This window comes from Pithys albifrons, chromosome 18 (assembly GCF_047495875.1).
Source record: "Pithys albifrons albifrons isolate INPA30051 chromosome 18, PitAlb_v1, whole genome shotgun sequence".
Lineage (NCBI taxonomy): Eukaryota > Metazoa > Chordata > Aves > Passeriformes > Thamnophilidae > Pithys > Pithys albifrons.
This window is the reverse complement of record NC_092475.1, coordinates 2,459,318-2,475,636: the sequence shown is the minus strand read 5'-3', so window position 1 is coordinate 2,475,636 and position 16,319 is coordinate 2,459,318. Positions and strand designations below refer to the sequence as shown.

The following is a 16,319-nucleotide window of genomic DNA, read 5'->3' as shown; positions in this document are numbered from 1 at the left end:
CGCTTTGCAAGGTGCCCTCGGGGGACACTGGGCCAGACAAGCAGCCAATCCAGAGCCATGCCAGCCAGCTGGGTTCAGGCTGCCACACCTCACCAGCCACCAGTGGGCTCTGGCATGGCCTGTGTGAGCGTGAGTGCGTGTGCAGGCACTCAGGTCTCCTTTCTCTCCTCGCTCTGTCTTCTTTTATTCGCCTCCATAAAACATAGGAAGTGCAAGCCATTCATTTTGCTATTTGTGTCTCCCTCCCCACGCCCCGGTTCCCTCCCTTGCCCCCTGCAGCCTCTCAGCTCGCTGCTTGCCCAGCATCCTTGACCCCGAGAAGTCTGGTGTGTATGCACTTCCCTTTTGGCCCATGGAAAGCGCCACTCTGAACTGGTGCCTTGATAAGTCTGCTGTGGGAAGGCAGGGGCTCCTGGGCTCCCACACAGGGCTTTCCCATGTAGCGTTTCCTATGCTGTCCCTGCTCCCCCGTGTGATCTCCAGACCCGGGCAGTCTCTCCGGATGGTGGTGCCCCTCCCTGGCAGCAGGTCTGTCCCCCTCAGGATCCTGTGACTTTCTCTGTGTCAAAAGCCACAGTGTGTGGAAGAAGGCGTCCTCCTGAGGAGAGGAGGAGGAGGAGGAGGATAGTTGGCTTCTCATGGACTAACATGGCACCTCTCAACTCACCTGAAGCAAAGAATTGCAAAGGACTCAAACTCCCCAGCCCCTTTCAGCGCTTTTGCAAGCAGAGCTCTGAGTTTGGGATCAATGGGTCCTGTGTCCTATCTGCAAAGGAGCAAGCATATGGTAGAGCAGACAGGGTTGGGGTCAAGACCTAATAGGGTCTGGAGACTGGGTTTGACTGCCAGAGAGGAAGAAATATAGGCTCAATGTGGAGGTCTGAAGCCTTTTCTCTGAAATACTCCCCCTGAGCTGCTTTGCCAAAGGACAAGGACCTTGGTGGTACAGCTGTGGTCTGGTGGTGTGCCAGAGGGTGAAGGCATCGTGCTGCCTGCCTGACTGCCTCCATTGCTCCCTTTGAAGCCCCCTGGACAGCCCTTTGCCCTATGCCATCTGGACAGCAGGGTCCAGCAGAGCCAGGTCTCCAGGGTGGTGCCCTCTGCTCCCTGCAGTGATGGGAGTGCAGATAAGAGTGTTCTCCCGGTTATCGCCCCATCAGTAGCACTGTGGAGGCTCCTCTGCCCCACCACCGAGCACTGAGCCCTGATCTCATCAGCCAACCGCACACTTGCAGCTCAAACAATAACCTCCTTCCCTACCCAACACAATTCCCAGAAATGCACAGCCTCCTGCTAAAGCCTCCCTGGGGGAAAGCATGCCAGCCAGCCTGTCGGCACCAGCATGGACATCACTGCCAGCCACTGGCACACACAGCCTGCTGTGCCCTCAGTGTGGAGGTACCTCTGCGAAAACAAGGGTGTGCTGGGTGGGGTGGAGGGAGAGGCCAAGCTGGAGTCCTTGAGGCCACCCCTGAACTGGTCATCCTTAGGAAGTACCTCTCCCTCTGAGTGTTCATGACCAGGTGTCTTTCCCTATCCCAGCCACCCTGTTTGCAGCCCCTTGCTTGGATGTTGTCACCCTTCCCACTCCTAATGCCTGCTGAGTTCACAAAGGAGTCAGGGGGAAAACTCAAGCCCTGACTGCCTGAGCTGGGAGGCTGCAGAGAGGGGTCTGGGCACTCCTCACCCCAGTGGGGACCACCATCCTGGAGAGGCTTTTCCACATCTCACGGTATTCCTAAAGTGACTCAGTCTGCCAGAGCCTTGTCACATTTGAGTAATTGCTATTGCCTCTTCCATATGGAATATCTGGACACTCAGGCAGACATGGCTGGATGCTTGAGGTATTTACCCTGCCCCAGATGAGCTGGGAGTTGGAGAGGGTTATAATCTCACATGGCCATCCTTTCTCCAAAGGAGCTCACCAGCCTGTCTGCCAGCACATGAGACCAAATGTGCCAGTCAGGGAGGTGCAGTAGCAGCCCTGCCTGTGCAGGCAGGGGCACAGCAGCAGAGCTGCAACCTCCAGACCTCACAGTGGTGCAGCAGATATGACAAATCCCCATGCAAAAGGTGCAACCCCAGCACCATCCCACAGCTCACAAGGATGGGGACCAGCACCTGGCAGGGCACAGCAGTGTTCCTAGTGCTGGAAGACCAGCCTCATGGCATCCCCAGTGCAGGAGGACCAACCTTGCAGAGTCCCCAGTGGAGGAGGACCAGCCTTTTGGTGTCCCTTACATGGAATCCATTGTTCATGAAAACACATGGGGAAGTCCAAGGAGGACAGACTCGCTGGCTGCATCAGGCTTCCTGCCTCCTGGCCCCAGCCACTGCCTGACATCATTGCTCCTGGTGGGAATGGCCACCCTGGCCCCACTTGGTCCCTGACATTAGCCAATAATTTCCTGACCTCCTGTCCGGCTTTTCAGCCTCCTAAAGCCCCCCATGGTGTGGAGGCTTTTGTGCCTGATATATTTGATTTATATATATATATGCTTGGCTCATGGCACAACAGCTGGCAAACCTGCATTCTCTTCCTCACTACCATGGGCACAAGGGAGGTGATACTCCCTGTCACCTTGCCACCCACACCTGAGGATACAGGTTGGCACCACACCTTGGTCCCAATGCTCTATCTGCTTCCCACCCCTTCCCTGTCCTCTGTGAGCCCTGTGGCTGGAGACTTTCCATCCTGCACTTTGGGTCCTATATGCCTTAAGCACCCTCCCTATGTCCTCCCTGGTGTGTGGCATCACGGATGTTCCCAGGGGCACAGCACAGCACCAGGGCTGGGGCAGGCAGAGCTTCAGGCATGTGACAGCACCACGAGCTCCATCCCTCTCATCCTGCCATCCCACTCATTCACCCACAGATTCAATCCAGACCACCAGGAATGCGTATTCTCCAAAAGTCCCGTTTATATTGGCCAGGAAGACTGAGGAGCAGGAATGTGGGAGAAAACAACACAGGTGTTGGAAGGATAGTTCCTCCTGTGACGAGCAGGGGTGATGCTCAGCCCCTGTGCACCAGCCCTGTGGAGACACTGACCTTCTCCCCACCATCCTTGTGTCTGCCCAAGTGACAGCAGGGTCTGGGTGCAGCGTGCACCACATCACCCTCCACCCTGCACACCCTGGTGTGGGTTTTTCCAAATATACAGACTTTACAGTGAAAATGTGGAGGATCCTGCAAGCCTCATGCTGTCGCTGCACAGCCTCCCTTGCCATGAGTTTTTTCCTGGGTGACTCTCACGAGCAGAGCGCAACCTTGGGCTGACACTCTGCAAACCTGCCCTTGTCCAAACCCGCTGCCATCAGCACTTTGCTGCAGCTGCTTCCAGTGCTGCTCTAAGAGTTTTTCCTTGCAGCTTAAACCCCCACCGCTGGCTCCATCCTTCTGGCTCCAGCCCACTGGGGATGGAAGGTTTCTCCTTCCCGAATACAAATATAACTGTAATCTGCTAAACCCTTCTGTTGATCCTGACTGCATCCTCCTGTCCTGAGCTTTCCTACAGTGCCTTTTATACCGGTAATAGCACCAGGCTCCTTCTCCCATCATTGTTGACTCGACAATGAAAACTGTTTGTATTATTGTGTCCCCGAAGCTTTGCCAATAGCACATGTGTCCTGAGCTGATAGCAACAGGCTTTGGCAAGGCTGCAACTCCATCAGATAAGAGCCTTTAACCTTATTTCTCCAGCCTGAGTGCTCCACGAAGGGCCATTCTGTCGTGACTTTTCCTTATCCTCCCCAACCACTTGCAGATCAGAGTAAGACTCCATAGGCCAAGAAGAGGGGTCGTTGGCAAAGGGCAGAGGTGGAGGTGTTCAGGGCAAGCAGCCTGGGAAACAGCCTCAGCTTGGGTGAGAGAAGAGCCCTGGGGGGAGATGGAAAGACAGAGCTGCTTTCCCAGGCAATTTAAGGGCCAAATGCACAGCCGTCCCCTGTCCCCTGCCTTCCTCAGGGACCCGTTCCACCCCGCCGTGCTGCACCTTGGCCCAGCTCCCATGCACAGCAGGAGCAAAGTGGAGGAGAAACGCTGGAGCCCGGAGGCCCTCGCACGCTCCCGGCTGGCCCACGAACAAAGCCTTTCCCTTGGAGCCCTTCCCTGCAGCCTCCTCCCGCCCTGGCCCCCTGCACTCCACCAGCAATGGGATCCCCAGCATCGCCACAGCCTTGGGGTCCACACCAGCCTGCTCATCCCACCCTGCCTCCCTGCACCAAACCCCTCTCTGACTTGCTCTCAGCATCCCCGAGTTCTGCTGCTGGAGGAGTTCACTGCTGCTTTCCGAGCTGCAGCACAAAACATGCTCTGAAATCAGAAAGTAAAGAAAACAATGCTGCCTCTGGAAATGTTTTGAATCTAATTTTTAGTCCAATTTATGGGGGGATGTCACAGTTTTTGGAGTTCTGAGCTGCAAATGCAGGACGTTCCGTTTCCCTTCCTTTAATGTCCCCAGTGCAGCACCAAAAAGCAAAAGTTGTTCCTCTGCTGGCAGGGACAGCAAAAACCCTCAGGTAGTTCTTTTTATTCTAAGTATAATTATTGTAATTATGATTTATTCTTAGTCTTATTATTGTAATTATTATTATCATTCTTTTACAGGATAGAAACACTCTATGTAAAATTTACCCTGATATATCCTGCCTTTGATGTGGAGATTGTTGTTTCTAAAGGGCCTGAGGAGTGGCTGGGTCCAAGGAGAGGCTCCATGCACATGAGGAAACTGAGGCACAGAGCCACTGCAGCATCTACCCTGCTCTGAGCCAAAACTTCTCTTTCACTTGTGTTTCATCATCTTTGTGAAGACAGGGGTCTCTCAGCAACATCCTCTATTCTGCCAGGTGATGAAAGCCTTGGTGAAGCATACAGGTGGTCACGAGATCCTGTGTGCAATGGGGTGGGCTGTAAGCTTTGGCAAAGGTTGTCACTTCCAGGGATGCTGCAAAGGGCATCCCTTCCTCCAGGGATGTTCCATAGGGCTCCTCTCCTTCCAGGTCTGGCTATGGTGATGCTCAAAACCAGGCAACTTCATTCCCAGGATCCTGTGAGCAAACCAGCCAGTGAGTGGAAAACGTGAACAGAAAACACTGGATTGGGGCCTGCAGACAAAGCAGGGAAAGGAGAGAGGAGTGAGGAGAAGGGAGAGGGAAGTACAGTGCAGCCAGCACTCATCTGCCATCTGCAGCTGCCCGGTGAGGTAATGCCTCACACTAAGTTAAACCATGCCAGGAGACACAGCAGCTCCTGAGAACAGCAAACCTTTCCCAGATGGAGATGTCCTGTGCTGCTGCATCAGCCTTCTCAGCAAGAAAGGGGATGAGTGACCTTCCTGCTGCCAGCTGGGTGGCCTGATGCTCACAAGGGTGCCACCAGCCACTCCCTCACCCCTGCTCACCTGCTGCTGGAGCTTCATTTTAGGGAGCAGAAAGCCAATAACCAACTCAGCTGTGAGCTCCTGATGACTGAGACACACAGCTGAGGTGTAATTGCTCTGTTGCCTTCCTTCATTCTGCTCCTCTACCCTGCTCAAAAGTGGCATCCTCATCCATAATGGTCATCCATGGTGCTTCCAGTCAAATGATGCTAGAGGAGCAAGGGATTAGCAGACACCTGGAGAGCTGTGGAGGTTGGGAACCCACAGAGCAGAGCCCTGGTGAGAAGTGTCTGCAAAGGGGAGGCTACACTTTTCCTGGCAGTCCCCAAGGTTGCAGGTGAGGGTTCACCACTCCATGGAGAGGAGTTATGGTGGAACTGTAACTGACCATGGTGCTTGCGGGCATGCATGGCCACAGATGGGCAACCCTGACCCCCCTCCTCGAAAATCCAGGCTCAGAAACCCTCCTAATTGCAGTTTTCCTTTCCCCAGCACCCAAAAGGAGGTCAGGCAGACTGAAGCAGCCAGCCTGAGCATGCAGAGGGAGCAGGATCCTGGTTCTTGGCTGCATCTCCTGCACAGACACCAGCAAGCAGCATTTTCTGCCAACTCGAGTGATGGAAGCAACGAATAACCCCGGCATGCCCAGGCTCTGCACAGCCCAACTGTCAGCCAGCTGCCTGTTCCTAGGAGGATGCAGTGCCACAGGCAGGGAGCATTTTCTTGCTGTAATCAAGAAAAGAAATTGTGCCGATCGGAGCAGCTGAATGGCAGCCAAATCTGCTTCTCGGCGGCTTTTCTACACTCTGTATTCATGTATTTGGCATGAGTAGCTCTGCATTGAGGTAATTCATTAATGCTCAACCAAAAATGTGTTTATGGGAGTCTTGAAATAGTTGGTAGAAGTGTAAGACTTTCCTTCCTAAAAGCCTGGGTTCTCTCTGTGATGGGAACCGAGTATTAAAGCAACGAGTGCTGCTGCAATCAGCTGCCAGGGAAGCGTCTCCAGGCAGCGCGTGTGCCCTGCGTGCTCCGACACGTTCAGATCTGCTTGTGATGAAGCCTTTCCCTGGATTTAGTCTGGCTATAAGCACCGTGGGTGGGATTTGCAACAGCTCTGCTCATACTCAGGGTGTGGGGGCTTCACTTCAGGTTTCACAAAGAGCAGACTGGGAAGCAAAGACAGAGCGTGGCACCCTGAGCTGGTGGGGCCATCACCAGACAATCGGTGCCATGCCAGAGGGGGCTGTGGCAGGGCAAAGGCAGGGGAAGAGGAGGCAGGAGAACCCCAGTGAGGTCCAAGGGCTCTAGCCATCACCAGGAGGCTGCAGTGGCTGTGCCTGTGTGGAGCAAACAGCTTTTTCGGGTTAGCTGTGGGTTTCGCTGCTCGCACAATGGGTATCGCTGTTGTCGTTCCACTTATAATCCTGTATAAACAAGGCTGACCTCTGGTTATTGAAAAGAGCTGAAAATAAAGACAACTTTCCCTGCTTCGTTGGATGCGGTGTCTGGTTGCTGGGCTTGGCAGACACAATCCTCACCGCACTCCCGGCTCAGCTCCCGCGGCTGGCAGGGACCTGCCGGTGTGGTTGGCAGCAGGGCAGAGCAGCAGCCAGCACCTGGGCAGGGAGCCACTGTGGCCAGGACACCTTCCTGCTGTCCCTGGTGCCCTTCACTTGTCACAGGGAGCTGGAAGCCAAGAAAAAGAGCAAATTAGGTAAAAACAGCTGAGCCGGGCATTCCCTGGACCAGGATTGGTACAACCACCTGCTCTCTTCTACTTGGGTGAGAGTCTGGCTCCCAGGTGGGGACAGCAGGGGACATGCCACCCTTGCACAGGAACTTGGCTTCAGCCAGGATGCCTCTAACACGGATGCTGAACTGTGTCTGCCGGCGCCTGGCAGCCCCCGGCCGCCTTGCTCGGTGCTTTCCAGCTCCGCCTGACCCACTGAACTATTTGTGCCTGAGGAAACTGAGTGCTGAGCTGGGCCCTGAAGAAAGGGAGGCTCCAGTGAGCACAGCATTTCCCAGCGGATGACTTCAGGCTCCCGGCAGGGCTCACACACAGCCCCAGCCCTGAGTCCTTTGCTCTCCAGGAAGCTCCTTTCTTTGGGAATCCTTTGTTCCAGCAAGGCTGGAGCAGCCCCAGCCCCAGGGGAGCCTGTGGGACCTACTGGCATGGGGGGCACCTCTTGGGGTACGAGGGCAGCCACCAGCCTGGGCTGCCCTGCACAGGTCCCCCCAAATCGCATAAGGGACATCCCTACTCCCCTCAGCCACCCCAAGGATCCCCATCTCTTTTGGGATGAGAAGTGAGTGTGGGTGTAGGTCACATCCATCCCACCTGGTTGCACTGCTCTGGGTACCTGTGCAGTGTGGCCTAACAATAATTACTAGCTATAATTAATAACAAATCTCTTCCTGTGAAATATCTCATTCATTCAATCTGACACACCACGGCACCAGCCACACACTGGTGGTGATTGCATGGTGATTAATTAATTATCAGTGTGAACCTATCTAGAGGTGAGGCTGGTCCATGTGAGTGAAGGAAAGTGGTGCTTGGCACCACAGGAGGGTACAGCATATACACCCAGCACCATGCCAGGGGACCCATCCTGCCCCTGCCCCGTCCCATCACTTTCTCTCTTTATGCCCTGCACCCTCTACAAAGTGAGGATAAAAAACAATTTTCTCATCAGTTTGTGTCCTTGCTTCTGCTGTGACACAGGGTCCTGTCAGCATCCACCTGCCACCTCTGTTATCTGTATGCAAATTTTGGGGGTAAATCCCTTGGATTTGGTTGCACAGACACAGTGGGGCTCTTGTACCAATCTGCAGCCACCAGCAACAGAAATAGCCATCAGGCTCAGCTGTCAGTGCTTGCTCTTCCCTTCTTGCCATCTCCACCAGCCCTGCTTTGAGCCCACAAATCCCCAACATCCCTCAGGATGGTCCAGGCAGTGCCATATCTAATTTTAGGTGGGTGGGAGCTCAGCATTGAACCTGTCTGGGAGGAATAATGGGAGCAAGCCATAAGCTGGGGGCAGGGAGGGAAAATGTCTTTGTGCTGGGGAGCCGTCCCGCCACGCTTCCTCTGCTAGGTGTGGTGCTGGGCTGTGTGGGATGCTAGGAAGGGAAGCCAGGGGCCAGGGTGGGGTCAGCCAGCTGCCAGCTCAATAAAAATGAGGAGAGAAAGAAAAAAAATTAAATTAAAAAATACACCACTCCTGAGAGCTGTGTGTTGCACCGGGGTCCAGCTCACTCAACTCCAGGGCCAGTGAGGAGGGTGTGAGGAGAGGTCAGTCAGTTGGCACACACTGATCCTGGCTCTGCCCAGAGGTATCCAGATCTTCCTCCCTGGACATTGCTGCAGATGCAGCTGGTGAGGACCCAGTGGGTTGCCAGCATCCTGTGTTGCATTTGCATGGGTAACAGGGCAAAAGGAGGGGGTTTATGTGTCGATCTCCCTCCCAGAAGAGCTGCGCCAGTCACAGAGCCTGGCAGGGTGAGAAGGCTTTCCCTGTTCACAGTGAAGCTCTCCCATGCTGGCTGTGGGGAAGAGAAGCAAAGCAAGGTGGCATTGCCCATGATGGCAGGCAGCACAACCCCTCCATGCTCCTCACAGGCTGGATTAGGTATTTTTTGGATGCTTTGCACACAGGGTTTTTTGAGTGCTTTGCATGCTGCCCCATCTCCCTTCCATCTCTCCTTTCCCTCTTTCTCCCATGTTTTGCCTCCAAAAACAGGCTGCCCTCCATGGCCTGTTCCCCCATTCCATTTTTAACTTTTTTCCATTTTTTTTTCCTTAATGATACAGTACTAATGGCAAATGCATGTGTGAGGAACATCCCTACTGCAAGACTGGGTTTGCAGACCCAATGCAAGGCTGGGTTTCACATGTACTTGGAGGTCAAAGTGCTCAGCTTTCCTCCATGGGCAGAGGAAATCCCAAACTACTCTGTTGCAACAGCAGCATTGCCCTGATTCCAACCCCTGCACAAGGAGAGCATCCCACAGCCATCCCATGCAGAGAAAGCCCATACCTGGAGAAGCTGCACAGAGAGCATGGAGAGCACAAGGCTCTGCCTTCCCTGGGATGGTTTCCCCAGCTCTTAGCATCATTTCCAGGTCAGGGAAAATCAGAGCTGCCCTCACTCCCATCTTGCTGCAGCTCTTCCCCAACATGTCCCAAATGCCAGTTGGTGGCAGGGGTTCCAATCCCAGCTCCAGGGCAGTTCTGAGCTCAGTCAGAGGCCGAGAATGCTGCTGGGGCCACGGGGGAGGCCATAGAGGGGATGTGACCAGGGAAAGCACCACATGCTTGGCTGAAGCCTGGGAGAAGGATCAGTGTCAAGGGCATATTCCTCAGACATCCCCAGCAGCTGCCCAGACTGACTGCTCACCCCACATTCTTAATTCACCCCACAAGCAGCCACAGGCCCTGGCCTGAGGGCCCTCAGCTCCCCCAGCACCCACCTGGCTGCTCCCATGGGAGAGGCAAAGTGCCAAAGCCTCCAAGGGCTCGGCTCCGGACGGCAGCAGGGGCTGCTCCTCCAGCATGGCAATGCTGTGGCTCCCTCTGGGTGGTGGAGAGCAGACAGGAGACTCGAAGCTGCATGGGCTCTCCCATGGACTGGTGCTGATTTGCTCTTGCAAAATATTAATAAGGAGCTCCAGGAACGTGAAGGAAATCTTGCCTGAAACCTCTGTCGCTCCTGGCTGGTGATTGAAGAATTAGTGAGACACGATTTTTTTCTTTTCTTTTTTTTTTAAGGCTTTTGTTTTGTTTAGGGTTAACAGCAGATCGACTTTTCCAAATCACTTCCAGACACACAGAAACCATGGCATGCAATACCCCACGGCTGCGAGAGGCTGGAGCTGGGCTCTTGTGCAACCTGGTGCCCCAAGTCTTCCTAACATCGAGGTTTGCCTTTCAAACTGGGATCTGGGGCATGTCCACAGCCCAGAGAGGGCTTGAGGGCAGAGAACCGGAGCTGGGTCATCTTTCCCAAGGCAGCCCAATCGCCCGGGGGGTGTCAGCGGGCAGGGACAGTGAGCCAGCAGATCTCTTTGATTGCAAACGGGTCCCACAGAGTTCATAACTCCCCAGCGCCAAGAGCAGGAAGGACCTTCAGACCACCTAGCCTGACGCTTGGCACTGCAAATCCCTGCTGGATGGCAGCCAAGGGAGCGGAGCAGTGACCTGGTGTCAGGGGATGCTGCTCCGGCGCGGCTGCCGATGCAGCGATGGCAGCGCCTGTGGGTGCATTGTCGTGCCCGGGCATCGGGGAAGGCACAGCTGTGTCAGCCCCAGCAGCTTCGGGGGATGGTTTTAGCTGCAATCACCTGGTTGCTGGTGAACCCACCATTCCTCAACAGTCCCTAGAAAACGTGTTGCTTTTCATGTGAACGGTGCTTAAAATCAAGGAACTGTTTCTTCCCCCAGCACTGAAACTCCCATCAGAAAACTGCTGGGGGAAAGAGGGCTCGCCCCTGCCTTTACCCCAGGGCTGCTCCCGACCCCGGACGGGAATGCTGGCCAAAACACACACATGGAACAAGTCATGAGAAAAACAAAACCCGAGCCCTGAGCGTCCCTGTGCTCCTGCACACAGCCTGGCAGGCAGAGCTGAACACTTCCCTGCCTCTCACAGCGGGTGGGGGGGGCGAAGGCAGGGTAGGGAGCAGAAAATGAAAGGGGGAGAGAGACAGAGAGAAAGAGAGAGAGAGAAAGAAAGAAAGCAAGAAAGCAAGCAAGCAAGAAAGAAAGAGAAAAAGAAAAGAGAGAGAGAAAAAAAAAAGAAAGAAAAGAAAATTTAACAACTCTCCTCCATGGAAAGAAGGGAACTGAGCAGCATCGTCCCCACCGGTCCCAGCTCGGCCCTCCCCGGGTGGCTCTTCCTGCTGGTGCCTGGGGACGCCCCCCTTCCTCCTCCTCCTCCTCCCCCTCATCTCCTCCTTCTCCTCCTCCCCCTCATCTTCTCCTCCTCCTCTCCCTCTCCTCCTCCTCCTCCTCCTCCCCTCGCCTCGCTGATTGGTCCAGCCCGGCTATATTTTGCCCCTTCCAGCCCAGCATCATCCCAAAAGTTTTTTTTTGGGGGGGAAAAAGGGGAAAAAATAAAAAAAAAAAGAGGAAAAAAAAGAAAAGAAACCAAAACAAAGCAGGCGAGCCCGAGTTCCCTGAAGGCAGGCGAGGGAGGTGAGCGGCAGGCGGCTGCTCAGCGGTGCTGGACCCGGTGGAACGCGGCGGGACCCGATTCTCTCTCCGGCACCCGGTCGGGTCTGACACAAAGTGCTGTCCAGCTGGAATGAATATATCTGAGTCTAACTACTGCCGAGAGGAGATATCGCAACCCCGGGGCGACTGTTCATGGGTCACCGCAGCCGTGCCGGCCGCTGAGCCCGGGCTCGCCTTCCCGCGCCCCCCGGGAGCCGCCTCCCCATCCAGCCGCACGCCCAGCCCCGAGCCCGGCTTCGCCTTCGGCCCCGGCCCCGGCGGCGCGGCCCCCGGCGCGGCCCCCAGCCGCACGCCCAGCCCCGAGCCGGGCTATGGATACAGCCCCCCGGCCGGCCGCCCCGAGGGCAAGGCCGCCGAGGACTCCCGCATCCGCCGGCCCATGAACGCCTTCATGGTCTGGGCGAAGGATGAGCGCAAGCGGCTGGCGCAGCAGAACCCAGACCTGCACAACGCCGTGCTCAGCAAGATGCTGGGTGAGCGGGAGGGATGCGGGAAGAGGGCTGCGGGGGGCGGGGGGAGGTATGCGGGGGTAGGGGACTGGGGATGCGGGCTGCGGGAGCACAGGGCTGCGGGATGGGGGAGTATGGAGCTATGGATGCGGCGTTGCTGGGTTATGGGGCTGGGGATGCGGGGGTGCAGGCTGGGGATGCGGGCTGCAAGAGCACAGGGTTGTGGAATTAAGGGGAAATGGGGATGTGGGGCTGGAGATTCAGGCTGCAAGAGCAAAGGGTTTTGCAAGAGGGTTATCAAGCTGGAGAGAAAGGGATGTGGGTTACAGGGCTGGGAATATAGGAATTCAGAGGTACGTGTTTGGGGATGTGGTCTTCGAGAGTGCAGGGCTGCAGGATGCAGGGATACAGAGCTAGAGTGTTGGGGTACAGGGCTGGGGGTGTAGGGGTAGGTGATTATATGTCAGTGGCAGTGAAATGAAGGGATAAAGGGCTGATGATGTGAACCAAAGGAGTCCAGGGCAGCAGGATGAAGGAATAGAGAGTGGGAAATATACACTGCTGGGGTCCAGGGATTCAAGACTGGAAGTGTGAGATGAAGTGGTAGGGGATTTGGGATGTGCACTGCAAAGATATGGGGTTGTGGGATGCAGTCTGTGAGGATTTGAGGCAGCAGGATGTGGGGCTCTGGTAGCCAGGCTGCAAGGGTATGGACAGGATGCAGAGTGCCAGGATTTAGGGGTGCAGGAGCTGCGTAACAAGGATGGGGTGCTGTGGGACACAGGGATAGGGTGCTGTGGGATATGAAGATGGGGAATGCATGTCTGCAGGATGCAGGTTAGAGAGCTGTGGGATGTGAGCTTTAGGGATATGAGTTGAAGGGATACCAGTTGCAGGCTGCAAGGATGCAAGGCTGTGGGGATGTGGGCTATAAGGATGCAGGGCTGTGGGACCAAGGGCTGTGGTTTATGGTGTTAGAGCACATGTGATTATGGGGCTGTGGGATGTGAGGATACAGAGCTGAATGTATATAAGATGAGGAGACATTGGGCTCCAGGATGCAGAGATCAGGGCTCTGGGGTTTGCAGCTGTGGGGATGCAGGATATGGGAATACAGGCTGCAGGATGCGGGATACACGACTGTAGGATGCGGGATGTGGGAACACGGGAAGCAGGATATGGGTAGATGGAGCTGCAGGATGCGGGACTATGGGAAGCAGGATATGGCCAGACAGAGCAGCAGGATGCAGAGACACGGGGCTGCAGGGTGTGGGGATGTGGGATTCAGGATATGGCACTGTAGGATTTGGAGATGGGTGAATTGGGCTACAGAGGTGCAGGGCTGTGGAGGTGGGATGCAGGGAAGGAGGAACACCAGGGGCTGGACTGTGCCATGGGGCAGTGGGAGGCAGAATCCCCAGCCCTGGCAGGGCGGTTCCTGTAGCCCCCCCTAGGAGCTGAGTCCCCATTGTCCCACAGCGCTGAAACGCTGGGCACAGCTGCTGGATACAGGAATAGCCTGGCTTGGGCTCCCATTCCCCCAGCCCTTCCGTGTGCCAGCACTGGGACCCCACTCAGGTGCCAAGCCATCCAAGGGAGCCATTCCCACCCAAGGGCTGCCTCTTCCCAGGTGTGCCTGTACCCTGACTGGTACCAGGTGGCTGAGCCGCTGTCACACAGTTTCTCCTTCTCCTTCCAGGCCAGTCATGGAAAGCGCTGAGCGCCAGTGACAAGCGTCCCTTCGTGGAAGAGGCAGAGCGACTGCGAATCCAGCATCTCCAGGATCACCCCAACTACAAGTACCGCCCAAGGAGAAAGAAGCAAGCCAAGAAAATCAAGAGGATGGAACCCAATATCCTCCTGCATAACCTTTCCCAGCCTTGCAGTGACAACTTCAGCATGAGTCACCATGGTGGCAGCCAGCCGGGCCACCCCCAGCCTCCCCCACTTAACCACTTCAGAGAACTCCACTCCATGGGGTCGGATATTGAAAACTATGGCTTGCCAACTCCTGAGATGTCTCCCTTGGATGTCTTGGAACAGACCGAGCCGGCGTTTTTCCCTCCGCACATGCAGGATGACTGCAACATGATGCCCTTTCGCGGCTACCACCACCATCACCAGATGGAGTTTCCCCAGGAGAAGTGCATGGGGCGGGACGTGGCCGTGCCCTACGCGCAGACCCCCTCACACTTGGCCGACGCCATGAGGACTCCCCATCCCTCCAGCATATACTACAACCAGATGTGCTCGGGAACTCAGAACGGGCTTTCCGCCCACCTGGGCCAGCTCTCGCCTCCGCCCGAAGCCCACCACATGGAGAGCGTGGATCACTTGAACCAAACTGAGCTCTGGACAGACGTTGACCGCAATGAGTTTGACCAGTATTTGAACATGAGCAGGACTCGTCCCGAAGCCTCGGGACTCCCTTACCATGTCTCCCTGTCCAAAGTGACTCCTAGAAGTATCTCCTGCGAGGAGAGCAGTTTGATATCTGCCCTGTCCGATGCCAGCAGTGCTGTTTACTATAGCCCCTGCATCACTGGTTAGGTTGGCCCCACCGCCTGATGTGCGCACCAGGAGAGCCCCGACTCTCCTCTAAAAGCAAAAAGCCATCCTCCTTTAACCACGAGCTCCATCATATTTAGAGTATCTCATTAAATGCATCGCTTTCTTGTTTGTTCTTTTTTATTTTGATTTTTTTTTTAAATTTTTTAGAGACAGACCAGGCTGAACTCACTGATATACCATATAACTATATAACACAGATAGACGCCTTTCCCCACCGCGCTCCCTGCTCCAGCCCTCGGCAGGGCACAGCTCTAGCTCTCAGCAGCTCCAAGGGGCATTTATAGCCAATTCCAGTAAATCCTGCCTGAAACAACCACACCAGGATGAACTGAAGTGACCTGACCCCAGTATTAAAGCCAAGGGCAGGCGAACTGGTAGAGGAGCAAACTCTTAGGAAGACTTTGCCAGGGCTGTTAAAGAGTCGGCGCCCATTAGGGGTGGGCTTTAGGACAGTTTTTACTGTATTCTCAGCAATATATTTTAATTGGGCAACAAAACTATATTTTTACTAAGCATTTTTATATATAAAATGGTATTTAATGTCTTTTGGGGTTTTTTTATTAGACTTTTTAAAAAGAAAACAAGGGATATCCATGAGATCTAAAGCATTTATGTAGCAAAGCTGGATTAAAAAAAAAATCCAAAACAGGAGGGGGAGAATAAAAGGAGATATTTTGTGAAAAGGGAATGAAATGTAAATATTGTGGAACAATTGACTGGAATTTTGTACAAAAAAATATGACTGCAAACACTTTTATTGTGAACTGTATGGAGACCAAACTGTTTTATACCGGTTAATTATTAAAACATCTTCATATAATTGTTCCCATCTTGTATGCTTGTTGTGTGAACACATATTTTCCGCAAATACATGTTGTCCCAACCATTTCCAGATTTTTGTATCCGTTGATTAATGTTTTGACAACCTGGCAAATGTATTAATTTCCAAGCTGCCACCCACCCACCCCATCAGCCGCCTCGGGCTCCACGAGTGCAGCTCAGCTCAGCTCGGCTCAGCTCAGCTCAGCTCAGCTCAGCATGGGATGGTGGCTCAGGATGGGATGCTGGCGGCCACCCCACAGCACCGCACTGTCCCACCTGGAGATGCTCTCCACAGGAAAAACAGCTGTTCTCAGACTAAAATATAATAAAACATGTGATATCCTCCTCCAAAACAAGCCTTGGTGTGGTCATTGTTCTGGCAAGGTGGCAGCGCATCGGTGCGTGGTCCCCGTGGCTCACCCTGTTTTCCCATGAAACCCCCCAAAATCAGAGCCAGGCTGCTCTGATGCCTTTGATCCAATCCTTGGAGATAGAAGAAAACTCCATGTGCCGGAGTCTTTCCACCTCCTGGCCTTCCCTGGCTGCTTCCCGGCTCCAGCAGTGGTGAGTCTTGCTGAGCCATCACCATGCCCGGTCGGATCCTGCTCGGAGCTGCTGGTGCTTTGCTGGAGCTTCATCCCCCTTCTGTGAATCACTTGGTGATTTACACTATTTTTTTTGTGCAATTTGAAAAGGAGAAACAACAATCTGTTGCTTAAAACCCGGTGGCATCCGTTCCTTGAGCGCCGAGTGATTTAAACCAGGCTGATATCCCCAAAAAAGGCTACTTAAAAAAAAAAAATTAAAAATTGAATAGAAGAAGAGGTTTTTTGTTGTTGATGTTGGCAAGGAATTG

The 16,319-nt window shown here is 54.4% G+C and overlaps 1 protein-coding gene across 1 annotated transcript; it reads left to right on the top strand.

Moving 5' to 3' along the window:
• The first annotated feature begins 11,481 nt into the window (after positions 1-11,481).
• SOX18 (SRY-box transcription factor 18) lies at positions 11,482-15,801 on the top strand. The gene is made up of 2 exons (XM_071572678.1): positions 11,482-12,094; positions 13,770-15,801. The coding sequence occupies exons 1-2, from the start codon at positions 11,692-11,694 to the stop codon at positions 14,618-14,620; spliced, it is 1,254 nt and encodes a 417-aa protein (XP_071428779.1). The 5' UTR covers positions 11,482-11,691; the 3' UTR covers positions 14,621-15,801.
• Positions 15,802-16,319: the final 518 nt, after the last annotated feature.

Coding starts and splice junctions, on each gene's coding strand:
- SOX18 (XM_071572678.1), top strand. CDS start 11,692: ATGAATATATCTGAGTCTAACTACTGCCGAGAGGAGATATCGCAACCC. Junction 12,095..13,769: donor CGTGCTCAGCAAGATGCTGG/GTGAGCGGGAGG, acceptor TTCTCCTTCCAG/GCCAGTCATGGAAAGCGCTG.